Source organism: Chiloscyllium plagiosum, chromosome 19, assembly GCF_004010195.1.
Source record: "Chiloscyllium plagiosum isolate BGI_BamShark_2017 chromosome 19, ASM401019v2, whole genome shotgun sequence".
NCBI lineage: Eukaryota > Metazoa > Chordata > Chondrichthyes > Orectolobiformes > Hemiscylliidae > Chiloscyllium > Chiloscyllium plagiosum.
The window spans coordinates 42,588,711-42,606,170 of record NC_057728.1 but is presented as its reverse complement, the minus strand read 5'-3'; the positions used below and the strand labels follow the sequence as shown (position 1 = coordinate 42,606,170).

The following is a 17,460-nucleotide window of genomic DNA, read 5'->3' as shown; positions in this document are numbered from 1 at the left end:
AAAAGCCCTTCATCAGGAATAAAGGCAGTGAGCCTGAAGCGTGGAGAGACAAGCTAGAGGAGCTTGGCTTATCTCTCCACGCTTCAGGCTCACTGCCTTTATTCCTGATGAAGGGCTTTTGCCCGAAACGTCAATTTCGCTGCTCCTTGGATGCTGCCTGAACTGCTGTGCTCTTCCAGCACCACTAACCCAGTGCTAAATTTCCTGCTTAGTGGCACTTGCTCCATTGCGGTAATAGGAAAGGAGCTACAGCCACTAAAAGAGATTACACTGATGCTGACAATATAGAGTTGGCAGCAGAGGCTCAGCACCACAGGCCAACTGGTCATTGTGATACCATCCCAAGGGCTCAGAATTCAAAAGAAGAGACTGAAAGCTCCTTATTTTTGAAAGGAACATCTCCATCTTCTGATACCTTAGCACAAAAGACAGGAGCTCCATCTGCTAGTCATGTTCAAGTGAGGATAGTTCCAGCACATGGCCAGCTTCCTTTACAGTCATATATTCAGAGGCATGAGCAGCCTGCCTCTGCCTCCTCTGTGACACCAAGGGAGCACTATGTAGAAGTGGCCAAGAGTGGAAAACATTGCATCAAGTCAGAGCATTAACAGAAACATAATTATCAGATCAGAAGCAGGCTTTTCAGCTCCTTGAGACTGCTCTGCCATCCCAATAATGGCTACTTTTATTGCAACCCACAAGTTCACATTCGAATGCCTGCTGCTGATAACCTTTTCACACCTGCCACCCGCCATTTAGCAAAAAAGCTATTCACCACTGTCTTAGAACACACAAATAAACTCTTCTGCCTTCTTTTCAGGAAGAAACCCAATGTCTTCTGTGAGAAAACATTTGGGCCTCATGTCAACTTTAAATTGGTGACCCCTTGCTTTTAACCAGTAACCTTCACTTCTAGATTCTTCCATAAGAGGAAACATTGTCTCCACATGTAGACTGTCGAGATCCCTCAGGATCTTGTATGCTTCAGCCAAGTCACCTCTTCCTTTTCTATATCTAGCAGATACAAGCCTTAATCTGTCCAACCTTTCTCATAAGACTTTCCAGAATTTAGTCTGGTAAAACCCCTCTTGAGTTGTTTCCAATGCATTGATATCCTTCCTTAAATAGAGTGACCAAAACTGTACACAGTACTCCAGATGTGGTCTCACCAGTACCTTGCATAATGAAGCATATCTTCCCAACTAGCAGGAAGGGTAGTGAAGCAGATACAGACAAGTAAAAATCTTTTGTGGTGATCACAGCATTTACATCGGAAGCCTTTAATGCTATAAACATGCAGTTATCAACATTCTGGATAAATCTTTGGAACAAGACACCTCTATGTATGGGCAGCAACGTCTGTGATGAATGAGATGAAGTAGCCCACTCTGGCAGAAAAGGGTATTAGTTAGCTCATGGACATGCCTGTGAGCTTTGGACTGTGAGATCCCACAGAGATCACATGCAAAGCTTTGGAGAGAATCGATTCTAAAGAAATTGGGACTCATATTCACCTCCATGTCACCAGAAGCATAATTCCTCTGATTTCCCTTTGGCTGGAAGCCTTCTCAGGAAAGGTTCCAAAGCCCATCTACCACTTGTCAGGACCACCTACTCCGACGTTGTGTCTCAGGCATTTTGAGATAGCTTACCCTGTTCTCGTATAGGCTCTCGAGTGGCCAGTTCCTCAATATTCCATATCTCCTTCTTATAAGTACTTGGAAATCATGGTACTCCTCTGTCTTAGAGCCAAGTAAGAGCCAAGTATATGGCAAGTGCAACATTTCAACCTGCTATTCCTGTTGCTTCTCCACTTGTGCCTTTGTAAATGGCAGATGTGATGGGACTGCTCTCAATCTAAATGGCCCATTTATAAAGTATTTCTCTTATTGCTGAGGCTGATCTTAAAAGTAGAGGAGTGCTGATGTTCAGAAGTACTGGATGTTGCTTTAAGCAAATCCACTTCCTTTGCCTTGCCCCTGCCAGACATTCAATTTGCTCTCAGGCAGCATTTGATAGTACTGTTGCCAAAAACAAAATGGAAGTTCGCTGTGCTTTATAATTTCTTTGTGATCCAATAGAGAAGGCATACTTTTGGCCAGTTGCAAAAAAAAGAGGTGTCAATGAAAAGAGCCAGGCTTCCTGAATGTGATTTTCGTAACACTATTATATATTGGGCACTCGATTTGTACAGGAAGCATTATCAACCTGTAAAAGTATCAAGTTAAAATGATGCAGGTTCAGGCAAACAGAGGGAAGAATTCTCTCCAAAAAATTGAATATGTGGTCATTTGCATATGAAGTCCCAACTCCAAACCCAAATAAAATTTCCAGTCCACATTTCCTACTAAGGTTTCTTTCCCATAATCCATATCTTTCCTATAAGTGTATTACCTGATACATTTGATTTCCACTTGATCGCCGTAGTAGTTGTTACAATGCTACTTCCCCCAAGGTGAAGTTCTCGGTATAAAGCACAGTTACTTGGGCCACTCTAATGTTTTACTCATATGTTTCTCTCTCCTGTTTTAATTAGTTTATGTCTTTCAGCTTTTTTACTGTACTGTACTATTGGATCAGAAACACAATTTCTGACCACAGCATTATGTATTTGTATAGCCCTTCAATAGAGTAAACATTCCCCAAGTTATTTCACAGGAGTATTATCAAACAAAATTTAACAACGAGCCACATCAGGAAATATGAGAACAGATGATCAAAAGCTTGGTTAAAGAAGTTGGTTTCAAGGTGGGTCTTAAAGGATGAAAGAGAGGTAGGGGGTGTCAAAGTTTATGAAGGGAATTACAGAGCTTGAGGCTTTGGCAGCTGAAGGCATGGCTGCTAATGGTGTAGATGTTCAAAAGGCTAAAATCAGGGGAACACTAAGATTCCAGGTAGGGTGGGGGGGGGGGGGGGGGGGGGGGGGGGGGTTGGTCTCCAACTGCTTATAGAATTAGGGAAGGGATGGGACATACAACACTTTGAAAATAAGGAGGACTCTGCCCTTTCATTTCAGAACTATAATTTGAACTAACTTTCCCACCTGAGTTCTCTCTCCCCCACAATACTCATCACACCTACATGCCTTTTAAAATCCTGCAGGAAAAATTACTTCCCAGGTTCAGGTGGAACCCATCCCAATGATACAGGTCACATACTACCACCAGCTTTTCATAAAATGAAACCCCACTTTCACACTCTATTCAGTCATGTGGTCACCTTATTAACCTCCCTATCCTAATGACAACTTCCACATGGCTTGGGTAATAATCTGGAGATTACAAGCCTTGGTTTCTAGTTCTTTAATTTAGAACCCTAAAACTACCAAAGCAGGATTCCCTGTTTTGCTCCTCTATTGTTGATCCCAGCTTGGGCCACAATGATTGAATCCTTCCCTTCTGTCTCCAACATCCATTCCATTTGTGATGGCCCCTGCCCTGACACCAAGAAGGTATCATAACATGTGGGAGTTGCAACCTTGTTTACAAAGGATGCCTTCTGGTCCCCAATTGAGTAACCTTCAAACATGGATCATGGAATACATACAGACTACATTTTCAAAATAACCTGTGGATTTTATATATATGTATATATATATATATATCAAATAAACAAACAAAGGTTGTGTTTTACATTAGATTCAATTATGTAAGTACAAATAATAATTATTAACTCCTACATTTTTCACATTTATAAAGTTCACAGATACTTACGGTGAAAGAAATTTGCAGGCTATTGCGTGTGGGTCACTGCATGTTTTAATGCAAGGACTAGCGCAGGCCTCATATCTATATTCACACATTGTTCTGTATCGTATAACCATGCTGCTTTCTGAAAGAAAATAATAAAACATATTGCATTAACCTGTGATTTTATGTAATGCTTTAAAAATCCAAGAAGCTCCTCAATGACGTTTTACTTTACGTAAAACAAATTTACTTTACGTAAAACTCTATGACTCTATGAAATTGCTGGGAGATAATATGTTTTGTTATGCTTTGTTAAAACGCAGTCATGAGAAACAGTGATCCACAATACCCTATGATTTGTCAAATGGGATAATATAAAGAGCAAACAGTTCTATTCCTGATAAGTAACAAGTGTGATTGAAAGGTAGTCGGTTTATCCTTTCTCACAAATGGTCCTATATTTTAAAGGAAATACAATGGTATAATTAGATTACTCATTAGATTTCTCACAAATCCTGTCTCCTAAGCATTCAAGGGCCTGAATTTTCAATTAGTGTTCACAACTTCACATCTCATCATATCACATCAGTGTCAGACACTCAAACCATTCAATTAAGGACAGCATTTGAGCTCCTAGAGGGTTGATAGGAAGCATTCCAGCAAAGGCATACTGATAGCCAAGTGTCTGAGCTGGGGACTATAATGTATGTCAGAAAGAGTAAGAGAGTTCACCTTGGTTGAGGCACATTTCTAAGTTTAAAGTTTGGGCATTAAAATTGATTACAACTGCCAGTTTGGTAAGTTCACCAAGTACAACACATTACAGTAATCGGGTGGAAAGTAACCTTTTCCTTAATTGGGAACAGGCTGTAAGATGGTATGTGTGAGGGTTGGAGGGGCACTGTACAATTGGAGGAAAAGGTAGAGGAATAAAATCCTGTCTTCTCCCCAGTTTGTTGCAAAAAAACTCAGTGCAGCAAATGTAAAGGACCATCTTCCTGCCTGCAGGAAAATTGAGGCCTCAAAGTAGAAAATTCCAGTCATCCCATCTACATTAAAATTTAACCAGTTGTGAAGGAGATGTAAGCTATATTGCAAAAGCTGGTTGCCTCCTCGTGAGTTTGAGGATGTGAGCCTTCACCAGAGGCAAAGGTTGGTCCTATTGATAAGAACCCCGCCTCTTCCCCTCACAACAAAGCCACTCCACCCTACCCATGCTGGCTCCCCAGATAAACCCCACAAATTCCAAGCATTCCTCCATAATGGCTGGTCTGAATCAAGGTTCAAGCAGTGGTTACTGCTCTTTGAGGGGATAGAATCCCCAACAGAAAGCCAGTGCCTGATGGCAGAGAGATGCCAGAACTGCCTGATGGTCAAGGAAGTAAAATCGAACTTCCAAAAATGTCTGGAACATGGTTGCTCCCATAACAATTCCCCCTTGTATCAGGCCACTACCAGCAACCAGTAAGTTCGACCCATAAAGCATCTTTAATTTTAAGAAGTCCCAAAGTATTTCAGAAAATCAGAAGAACTAAAAAAAAATTAACAATAAGCCAAAGGAGAAGGTATTAAGCCGAGTTGATGAAAATCTTCATTAGAAGAGGTTTTAAAAATCTGGGGAAGAGAGGGTATTAATAAGAAGGTAATATTACTCAAGAAGTATGTAGTCAAAGAAAACAAAAGGTCCAAGGACAGATTTTGGGGGTTCTATGAACAAAACCACTAAATGGAAACAGGAAATATTGCCTGACTTCTAAAATTACAATTGGGTAGGTTGTGTCATAAAAAAAAGGTATTTTCACAGAGGAAGTCAAAGCGTACATTAGACATGCAATGAAAAAGTGGTGGGCATTAATTAGGAATTCATGTGTACTTAGAATCAAGTGTTAAAGAGGTTATGGCCAGGTACGTGGAAACTCTCAAAGTAATCGTAAGGGGCAGAATGATTTTGTCAAAGGGAATTCATGTTTTCTTTGAAGGAGTGACATGTGTTGTAGGTAAAGGTAGCCTGTAAAAAAATACTGTACTTAGATTTTCAAAAGGCATTTGTTAGGGTGTCCTGGAGGGAAGATTGGTTAGCTGGCAAAAACAGAGTTTACATCAATACATCTATTGACTGTTTGGCATGATATAATGAGTGGAGCCCCACAAGGACCTAGGCAGAGGACCCAATTTTTAACAACTTGCAGCAATGAATTAGATGTTATGAGTGAAAATTCTGCAGTTAAAATGGAAGATATCACAAAGATAGGTAGAATAGTATGCTGTAAAGATGTAAGAAATTTGCAGAAGAATAAACAGGTTTAATGACTGGGCAAAAATTTGGCACTCGGGGGCATTAGGAACCTTGATTGTCCGAATGACACGGGTGGGCAGTATTTTGTTCGGTTAATCGAATTCCGGATGATTGAATGCCAGATAACATAGTTTAGCCGAGCATCGGGACCTTGCGATCTTTCCAGATAATCCAATAGATGGATAATCAAATGCCAGATAATCGAGTTTTCTCTGTATATGTAATATGGAAGACATGATTTTCACTTCATCAGGATGACTGAAAGAAAAACAGTATTATTTATATAGAAAACAACTACATAATTCTGAGATGCAGAGAGTTTGCAGGCATGTCATGAGACCTGATGTGGCCTTCAAACCCAGAGGACAGCCAATGGAATCATCCTGTATGGCGGAAACCCTCACAGCAGTTCCCAGTTGGGAAGCAATTACAAGGTGTGTCACCCAGTTAAGGATGGAGGCTAGCTCTTCATGAGGCCAATTCCAGATGTTGGCAGCTTTACAGTCTCAGCAAAGGTTTTGCAGACTTGCTAGTCCTGAAGGGTGGCCTTATTTGAGGCAATGACAAATGTTTGCTCTTATTTGGGATTCAACCAAATACACTTTTAAAATCTTGCAACTCCTTGGACCATGGCCCTCTGAATATGATCATTACTGAGTCCCAATCTCAGTCCGAGAATCTATTGGGAGAATGCTTCCATGCAACAGGTGACCTCCCTACATGGCAGGGGGATGCTTTGCTGCTGACAAAATGCTTTAAACCTGGGGTGATGGCTTGCATTGGCTCCGTTAATTACCTTCATTTGGTGCACACCTCTGGTCAGTAGATAAACAAGCTGCTGCCCTTCACTCTGTTAGCAAATCAGCAGTGGAAATGCAATGGGCACAGTCTTCATATCCTCCTCATTTTTTAGCGCTCCATCTAGGGACTTACATAAACTCATTGTATGCCTGGTTGGTACCCTATATATCTATGAGTAAGACTGCCATACCACTTCCTCAGCCCCTTCAGATGTAGTGAAGTGCTCCATTTATTGACTTCTAGGTGAGTTAACGATATCAAAATAAACAAGAAAATCTGAATTTACAATCTTCAGTCTAATGAAAAATATCGATTCCATAAAAGATTTAATGTGGCACAAATGAAAAAAAACTGAAGGACTTAAATGTATTTGTTCCTTCAGCTGTTCAAGTGCAGGAATTAAATCTGTCGGCAGACGACCTCAAGAACATATTTTATTGCCAGTAACACACTAAGACCAGCAAAAGGGCAAGAATAGAGGTAATGTGATACTATGGAAACTGCCATTAGGATTTCTGTTGCCGCACAGTTGCTACAATGCACAGGAGTTCATGCATAATCTTTGAATCTAATGTGATCAGTATTGGTTAAAGTTAACATTTCTTCTCCATATATGCAGTGCATTACGATACCAATTAAAAGCATACATATGAAATCCCACTCTAAAGTATCCTTGCCTTAATAAATAGAGGTTCTTAAAAAAAATTTCTTAAGATTAGAAATCGAAATGAATTGCACAACATCAACTGACTGGTTAATTATCTGTCCTCATTCTAATCTGTTCTACAGATGAGTAAATGCACTTCACTGAAATGTATTTCTTATTACTTTGAAAATGCAATATTGCACAAATAGCAAGAGCTCAGAAGATAAATAAAATAAGATTGTTCAATAAACCTAACTACCCATGTTAGTTGATTTTATTAGGAGTAAATTTTGCACTTTCTGAATCTGGGCAGTGAAATATTTTCCTTATCCCACTATGTAGACAGCTGTGCCAGTTAGAAGATATAGTTACAGGCAACTTCCGTGAACAGCACAACCTTTTCCCCTTTAGAGTATTAGCTGACTCTTTATATTCAGGGGGTCATGAGTAAAATTCAAGGGCTAAATCTATGCAGCAAAACAGCCATGAAGAGAGCATTGTTCCAATAGTTCTTGGTTGGGCTCTGTTTGACCAGCTTTAGTTTCAGGACAGTATCTCTGACTTGTAAGGCATCTCCTATTACATTCCATCACTTCAGGATTATTTGGTTGCCAATGATAATGCACACAGTCCATTGCCCAATTAAGTTTCCACAATAAGGAAAAACATTATTTTATATAGTAATATCTAATTACTAGATGTTCATGCCACTATTTGCTTTACAACCTTTATTATGCCTCATGTAGGACTAAATTCTAACACTATAAGTTGGTCAAAAGAAAACAAGGGTAACAGCCTCTGCAGTCCTACAGAGATGACAAATAGTTGCTATTTGAAGAGGTCATAAATTTGACAAGATACTCAAAGACGTCAGTTGAAATTGCATGCACATTGTTTTTATATTATCTTATGGTAAACAACAATTAAAACATACACATTTCCTCTCTCTTGAAAACATACATCCATTGATCAGAATGTTAGGAATGTCTATGGCATCCACAGTCATATAAAAGAAATGTCATGGTCTGGAACTTTACCTTTTGCCAGTCATTAAGTCCTAATGATGATGAATTCATGTAATTTTCTGTTTCTCACCTGAAATCTATTTTTGCAATGTGTACATTGTAAGTAAGCAAGAAATATGCTGAAGGCTGGATAAACTTATAGACAAGAAAGACGAATACTAAAGAATGTGAAATTTCAAAAGAAGGATGTAGTACTCTCTTCCAGCATTTAAAACAGGCCAAGATTTGATGGAAACTACATTTCAATTCAATAAATAAAATTAAACAGGAATTTTGTGGAATGCTCTGGAATCAACATTGTAATACTAATCATCTACTACTGCACAGATTTGGAATATAGTATTATATTAAGTAAATACATTAATTTACATTTTTAAAGATGGAAAGTTAATATAATGAACATTAATAGCCTACTGCTGGTTCATTGGTTATATTTCCTCTTAGCCACTCACTGCTGATATATGATTACATACTTCACAATTTTCCAGATAAAATTCACACATTTTGTTAGAGACTGCTTAAGATACATTTGTTATGCTTTATAGTCAACAGAACTAAAAATCAGTTAATTAAAGATAAACTAACTCTACATATTGAATGTCACATTTTCTTCTAATAGATGAAGTATTTTCCATCAGGAGCAGATGTTTATTCATTCATGTTGTGTTATTGCAACATTCAAGATCTGGCTCAGTAATTCAAGGTTTAATTTGTTGTGATGCTGAGATGGGCAGTCAAAAGACTTTAAGGTTGTATCACTGATCATTGCTGAGTTAGCTGATATCAATTATGCAACAGTGGGAGTTGCTACAATTGATATCTGTTTCCCTCCTCCAGCTTCTGATCACAATCTATTAATAACTGCTACAAAATTTGCAAGTGTGGACACCAGCAAGAAATGGACTTTGTTTTGATATTTCTGTGGTCAAATAATTCATCAAACATTGACTTACACTAATCTTTGAACCCAGAATTCTGGCCATGGCTTGTAGGGAAAATGGATGTTCCTGGCTGCATTTTTGTTCTGTCATAATTGGCATAAAGCATTGAGTATTGCTGAGAAAAAGTGACATGCTGTTGAAAGATTTGGTCTTGCACTCATCAGGGCAAAACCAAGAATACCAAATTTCCAAAAGAAAAGGGACAGATCAAGGTGTTATCATGAAAACATTATCTGGAAATGACTGTTTAATTGAAAAGGGGCACAATACTTAGATATGTTTTTGGTCTGCAGGCCACGACTTATATTATGTAGCTTTAGCAAGAATCAGTGAGCTATATTTGTGATATTGATAGTCTTAAACTGGTTGTTAATATAACAGTAATATTCAAGTCTTTATTATATAAGAATTATTTTTTGTTCTGCCTTGAAGTACTATGTATTGAGTACAGCCCAGTGGAACAGGCCCTATAGTATATATTGCTAACTTTGTTCAAAAATGGTATATAATATCTGCTGATTGTTGATGTCTCTTCTATGTTTCAATAACCTCCCAAAACTGGGGTTCCCTCTGCAGCTGGAAGGTGAGCGCAAATACGTACTTCGGTTTAAAAGGTTGCAGAATTATGGGCATGAGTTATACGCAAACATAGAAAATGTCAACATCACTTCAATCTTTTATACCAAACCATTAACCCTCTGTCTGCATAAATTCTACTCCATACATAGGCCACACCTAGAAATGCCCACAAAGGAAAATTGGTGATGTTGCTGGGATCTTCCTGGCTGTGCCCAAAGCCCAGCTGGGGGACCAGTACTATCACCTTTAATTACATCCCACCTTTCACCAGAAGTACAGGTTCCAGGCCTTACTTCGCAGTCACAGAACATTGGTGAAGGGAATCACCTACTGAGTGGCAGTGCCCACCTCTCTATTTGGGGCTGCCAGCAATTCAAAACCTCAGGTACGCCAATTGATCCACCACCGATGCAGCCTGCTTGTCATCTCTAACTGGATAGAACATAGAACAATATAGCGCAGTATAGGCCCTTCAACCCTCGATGTTGCGCCAACCTGTGAAACCAGACTGAAGTCCATCTAATCTAAACTATTCCATTATCATCCATATATTTATCCAATGACCATTTAAATGCCCTTAAAGTTGGCAAGTTTACTAATGTTGCAGACAGGGCATTCCACAACCTTACTACTATCTGAGTAAAGAACCTACCTCTGACATCTGTCCTTTATCTATCACCTCTCAATTTAAAGCTATGTCCCCTTGTGCTAGCCATCACCATCCAAGAAAAAAGGCTCTCACTGTTCACCATATCTAATCATTTGATCATCTTGTATGTCTCTATTAAGTCACCTTTTGACCTTCTTCTCTCTAATGAAAGCAGCCTCAACGCCCTCAGCTTTTCCTCATCAGACCTTCCCTCCATACCAGTCAACATCCTGATAAATCTCCTCTGCAGCTTTTCCAATGCTTCCACGTTCTTCCTATAATGCAGCAACCAGAACTGTACACAATATTCCAAGTGTGGCCACACCAGAGTTTTGTCTAGCTGTAACATAACCTCATGGCTCTGAAACTCAGTCCCCCTACCAATAAAAGCAAACACACCGTACGTCTTCTTAACAACCCTATCAACCTGGGTGGCAAATTTCAGCGATCTAAGCACATGGACACCAAGATCTCTCCGCTCATCCACACTTCCAAGAATCTTACCATTAGCCCAGTACTCTGTATTCCTGTTACTCCTTCCAAAATGAATCACTTCACACTTTTCTGCATTAAACTCCATTTGCCACCTCTCAGCCCAGCTCTGCAGCTTATCTACGTCTCTCTGTAACCTACAACATCCTTCTGCACTGTCCACAACTCCAATGACTTTTGTGTCATCCACAAATTTATTAACCCATCCTTCTACGCCCTCATTCAGGTCATTTATAAAAACAGAACCTCAAAACAGAACCTTGCGGTACACCACTCATAACTGAACTCCAGGATGAACATTTCCCATCAACCACCACCTTTTGTCTATTTCAGCTAGCCAATTTCTGACCAAAACTGCTAAATCACTCTTAATCCTATGCCTCTGTATTTTCTGCAGTGGCCTACCATGAGGAACCTTACCAAAAACTTTACTGAAATCCATATACACCACATCAACGGTTTCCCCCTCATCCACCTTTTCGGTCACCTCCTCAAAGAACTCAATAAGCTGTGTGAGATACAACTTACCCTTCACGAAACCGTGTTGACTATCCCTAGTCAAATTATTCCTTTCTAGATAATTATAAGTCCTATCTCTTATCATCCTTTCCAACACTTTACCCACAACCAAAGTAAGGCTCAATGGGCTATAATTACCAAGTTTGTCTCCACTCCCCTTCTTGAACAAGGGGACAACATTTGCTATCCTCCAGTCTTCTGACACTATTCCTGTCAACAATGATGACATAAAGATGAAAGCCAAAGGCTCTGCAATCTCCTCCCTAGCTTCCCAGAGAATCATAGGATAAATCCCATTTGGCTCAAAGGACTTATCTATTTTCTCACTTTCCAGAATTGCTGACACTTCCTCCTTATGAACCTCAATTCTATCTAGTCTAATAGCCTATATCTCAGTATTCTCCTTGACAACATTAACTTTTTCCTGTGTGAATACTGACAAAAAATATTCACTTAGTGCCTCTGCTATCTCTTCGGAAGCCATGCACAACTTCCCACTACTTGACAGGCCTTAATCTTACTCTAGTCATTCTTTTATTCCTGATATACCTATCGAAAGCTTTAGGCTTTTCCTTGATCCAACCTGCCAAACACTTCTCATATCCCCTCCAAGCTCGTCTTAACACTCCCTTTAGGTCCTTCCTGGCTAACTCGAGCCTTCACATCTCATTTTTACGTATGCCTCCTTCTTCCTCTTGATAAGAGATTCAACTTCCTCAGTAAACCACAGTTCCCTCGCTCGACCACTTCCTCCCTGCCTGACAGGTACATACTTAACAAGGACACACAGTAGCTGTTCCTTGTACAAGCTCCACATTTCAATTGTGCCCATTCCCTGCAGTTTCCTTCCCCATCCTTTGTATCCTAAATCTTGCCTAATTGCATTATAATTGCCTTTTCCCCAGCTATAGCTCTTGCCCTGCAGTATATAACTATCCCTTCCCATCACTAAAATAAACCTAACGAAATTGTGGTCACTATCACCAAAGTGTTTACCTTCCTCTAAATCTAACAGCTGGCCTGGTTCATTACCCAGTACCAAATCCAATGTGGCCTCATTTCTTGTTGATCTATCAACATACTGTGTCAAGAAACCCACATTGAACAAAAACTGACCCTTCTCAGCTATTTGAAAAATGGGTGGAGCTTCCAAAGCAGCCCTTTCCTTGGTCAGCTCTGGGACAATCACACAGGCTGACCTTTGAAGCCATTAGGTTTCAATCTCACCTTTGAAACCATTAGGTTCAGGGCTGACATATGGTCCCAATGCCCAAGAATCTTCTCAGAGGTGAAGATTCCATTTCTAGATTCCTCTGTGAACACATGGCTCCAAGGATGCAAAACCCTGTTACAAAAATCTTCAGAGTTTCTTCCATGAAACATGGCCATTCCAGTTTTTGTTCAGACTCAGTGAATCAAATACACCTTTGGTCACTTACCTTCAATTCTAAAGCTGCTTGAAAGTTTAAATGATTCAGAATAGTCATACTGTACTACTTTAACAGCCGATGGTGTCAAAGTGATAAAAAAGCCCTTCCTGCTGTAGAGTTCAAATGTACTGTAGCCTGGGATCCAATTGCTTCTGTGATGGATAAATGAAGCATCCTTGTGGAAACGTTGATTGTCTTCCCATTGCTCTAAGTGAAGATTATCATCTTCACCAACGTGTATGAAGTAATTGGGTCTTTCAGCAGACTCAAGCGAAACAACAGGCAATTCTGTAATATTATAATAAAGTACAAATTATTAGAGAAACGGTTAATGCAGCAAATAAAAATGTTGTGCATGAATATAAATGTAAATATATTTTGTGTTACAAGTGTGACTAAGAACGCAGTATTATAGTTGCACATGTACTCAGAGCTCAATTTCCCTCGGTCACCTTTGTACTGGGCTACCACCTTCCCTGACCTCTGCACAATTTTCAGTGGCCCAAAAATACCTAAGCCTTATGATGTAAGAGCAGAAATAGGCCATTCAGCCCATTGAGACTGCTATACTATTCAACGAGATCATGGCTGGTCTAATAATCCTCCCGCCATTTTCTTGCTTTATCTCCATAATCTTTGATCCCCTTAATGATTAAACATCTATCTCAGCCTTGATTAGAATTAATACCCCAACCTGTGTGATTAAAAAAATTCCACAGATTCACATATCTGGCAAAGAAGAAATTCCTCACTGTGTCTTAATTGTGTGATCCCCTACTCCGATATGATGCCCTCAGTCCTGGAGTGACCTGTAGGAGGAAGTAGCCTTTCTGCATCTACCCTGTCAAGTTGCCGAAGAATCTTGTGTGTTTCAATTGGTGTTCTCTCATTCTTCTAAAAAATCAATGATTTTAAGCCCATGCAACCTAATTTCTCCTCATAACAAACTCATTTCAAATTCAGAATCAACCAAGTGAGCCTTTTCTGAACTACCTCCAAAAGCAGTGTATCCTTCATTCAACAAGGGGATTGAAACTGTTTAGAGTATTCCAACTGTGGTGTGACCAGTGCCTTGAAGAGTTTCACAAGACATCCCTGTTTGTATAGTACATTCCCTTTGAAATAATGCCAGCCGATCTAACTACTTTTGCCCTAATTGAGACATTTAAATGATCAATCAAGACCACTGAAGGACTGTTTCAGACCCCATCTCAATTTCTAGAAGGAAGTCAGGCTTGGAGGGTTCCCACAAAGGGACCCTGCTCATACCTGAAAGAAGGAGCGATGGACATCTCCATCAACAATCTTCCAACATTGGTCACCCTTCCTCCCACAAGTGAGTCCCATGTGGATAATCCTTCCCCACTCTGGCCTCTCCACTAACATCCACACACCATCCCAGCCACAAAACCCCCAAGCCTCATTTTCCCTTCCTGTCCTGGCATGCTGACACTCACATGATTATGGATTCTTGACACTTAATGTCAAGACTTCATCCTTTCCACTGCAGCTTCTGGTTGTTCTGGGACTAGAGAGCACCTTGGTGCATTAACTGGCTGTGGAGCAACCATTATCAATTGCATTGCGTTCACCACTGACTCCTCATGTGACAAGAAAGGAAACTACACCATCTTTAAAGACCTGGCCTAAATAAATTAAAATATCTCATGTTGATGTATCTGTCGTCTAATCAGCCTGTTCGGACCTCTGCAGCAGGTGGGACTTGAACCAGGACCTTCAGAATCAGAAATAGGAACACTACCACTGTGTCACAAATACAACGTGCTAAAATACTGAATATTGTAAACCTTCCACTTAAGTATTATTTACATCAGATTACATAGAATCTACAATACAAAATCAATGCAATATCAACTGGCCAAGCAGTGTTCATACTTAACAGGAGTCTTCCTATCCTGCTGTTATATGTCTTTTTCCTTTATCTATTACTTTCAAAGATTCAAAGAAAAATGTGTTTGGCTCACCTCCCATTATTGCTTGTTACATTACACAACAATACAAAATCTGGCAGCCTCACCAAGTGGCCTGAGTTTTCCACTCTTCACTGTCTCTTGCTACACAATTAGTCAGATAGCAGCAAAATGTCTTACTGGAACACCATTATTTTCAGAGTGTGATGGAAAAAAGCAGACATAGATAGGCAGTTGGGTCAAACTAGCAAGCACTTTGCTTAGACATTAATTTGGAGACTTGATGATCTTTGATGCCATTTTGAGCCTTTCTGATTTGCAGGATATCTGACATAAATCACATTACATAATAAACCATATCTGGGATTGCTAACAGGAAGAATATTAAAGATCATTGAAGAGACATCGCAAAGTTAAGGCATGAGTAATTCAGTGCTTCATTAAACATAGAGTCATGGAGTCATACAGCACAGAAACAGCCTCTTCAGTCCAACAAGTCCATGCCGACCATAATCCCAAACTAAACTAGTCCCACCTGCCTGCACTTGCCCATATCCCTCCAAATATTTCTTATTCATGTGCTTATCCAAATATCTGTTAAATGTTGTAATAGTAGCTGCAACCACCACTTCCTTTGGAAGTTCATTCCACAGTTAAACCACTGTCTGTGTAAAACAATTGTCCCTCATGTCTTTTTTAAACCTTCCTCCTTTCACCTTAAAAATATGCCCCTCAGTCTTGAAATCCCCCACTCTAGGGAAAAGATACTGGTCACTCACCTTATCTACAACCCTCATGATTGTATAAACCTCTATAAAGTCACCCCTCAACTTCCTACACTCCGGTGAAAATGATCCCAACCCATCCAGCCTCTCCCCATAACTCAAACCCTCCATTCCTGGCGACATCCTGGTAAATCTCTTTTGACCCCTCTCCGACTTAATAATATCCTTCCTATAACAGGGTGAACTAGAACTGAATACAATACTCCAGAAGAGGCCTCACCAGCATCCTGTACAACCTTAACATAACGTCCCCTCTCCTACGCTCAAAAGTCTAAGCAATGGAGGCAAGCGTGCTAAGTGCATTCTTAACCACCCTGTCTATTGGTGGCGCAAACTCCAACGAATTATGTATATGAACACTTTGGTCTCTCTATTCTTCAGCACTACCCAAGCCCCTAGTTTTAATTGTATAAGTCCTGTCCTTGTTTGTTTTACCAAAATGCAATATCTCACATTTATCCAAATTTATCCAAATTAAACTCCATCTTTATGTATGTTACTTGCTTTTATTTCCTCCTAGAAGCAATTAACATTTAAGATTCTCATAAATTTTTGTACTAAGTTATTTTGTTCCCTAGAACCACCTTGCCTTCAATCATTCATCAACAGAAGTTCTTTTTTCTGAGGTATTTGGAAGATGAAGATTTTCTTGCTGCATGAGAGAAGATGCAAGCCCTCCTGCCAAGAGTCAGTAGTCCCGAGTTTGGAAGCATGAGGAGAACATACTTCATTTTTGCAAATTATGCTTTTCGATGCTCTTCATCCACAAATAAATTTGTACAGTAGCTCAATGGCACTGCTATAATGTGTGAATGTTTAAGAAATCCTAATATTGGGAGCTTTTATCAGGTGTAGTCACAGTGTGCATGCTATATGTAAACCAATAGTGGCAATGCATGCCAAACTGATCAATATTTAATACATTCTGACTGAATGCATGAGTCAATATACCATCAATCATTTCTGTAGGACCTGGCAGACCTACCTATATTCATAATAAGGCACTATGAAGTTCAGCAAAGAGCCAATCATGTACAAGGACACTGAAAGCTATAACATGCCATAGAACTAGTATATCCAACGACAATAATGGTCAGTTGTGTTTTTAATGAGCACTGCAGTGATGAACAGAAATGATGCTACCTCTTCAGTCTTAAGATGCTTTTTAAAGTTCTCTAAATTCCTTTAGGAAAGGAAATCTGCCATCCTTACCTGGCCTGGCCTACATGTAACTCCAGAGCCACAGCAATGTGGTTGACTTTCAAATGCCCTTTGAAATGGCCCAGCAAGCCACTCAGTTGTATCAATCACGAGAAAGTCACAACAAAGAAATGAAACTGGACAGATGACCTGGCATCGACCTTGGAACTGGAAAAGACAATGGCAAAAACACAAACAGCCCTGTCAACCATGCAAAGTCCTTCTTACCAACAACTGAGGGCTACTGCTGAAATTGGGAGAGCTGTCTCACAGACTAGTCAAGCAACAGCCTGACATAGTCACTCTTACGGAATCATGCCCCAGACACCACCATTACCATTACCATCCCTGTATATGCCCTATCCCACCCAGCAGAGGTGGCGGCACAGTGGGATATTGTTGGGAGGGAATTGCCCTGGGAGTGCTTGACATCGACTCCGGACCCTATGACGTCTTGTGGCATCGGGTTAAACATGG

The 17,460-nt window shown here is 39.9% G+C and overlaps 1 protein-coding gene across 2 annotated transcripts in view; it reads right to left on the bottom strand.

Moving 5' to 3' along the window:
- Positions 1 to 17,460, bottom strand: part of otogl (otogelin-like) — a 216,746-nt gene that overhangs the window by 68,371 nt on the left and 130,915 nt on the right. For both annotated transcript variants that reach the window (XM_043709667.1, XM_043709668.1), the window contains exons 33-34: positions 13,077 to 13,355; positions 3,714 to 3,831 (exon numbers count right to left, since the gene is read on the bottom strand). In XM_043709667.1, coding sequence (XP_043565602.1) covers positions 3,714 to 3,831; positions 13,077 to 13,355 — 397 coding nt within the window. The remainder of the gene's footprint in view (positions 1 to 3,713; positions 3,832 to 13,076; positions 13,356 to 17,460) is intronic.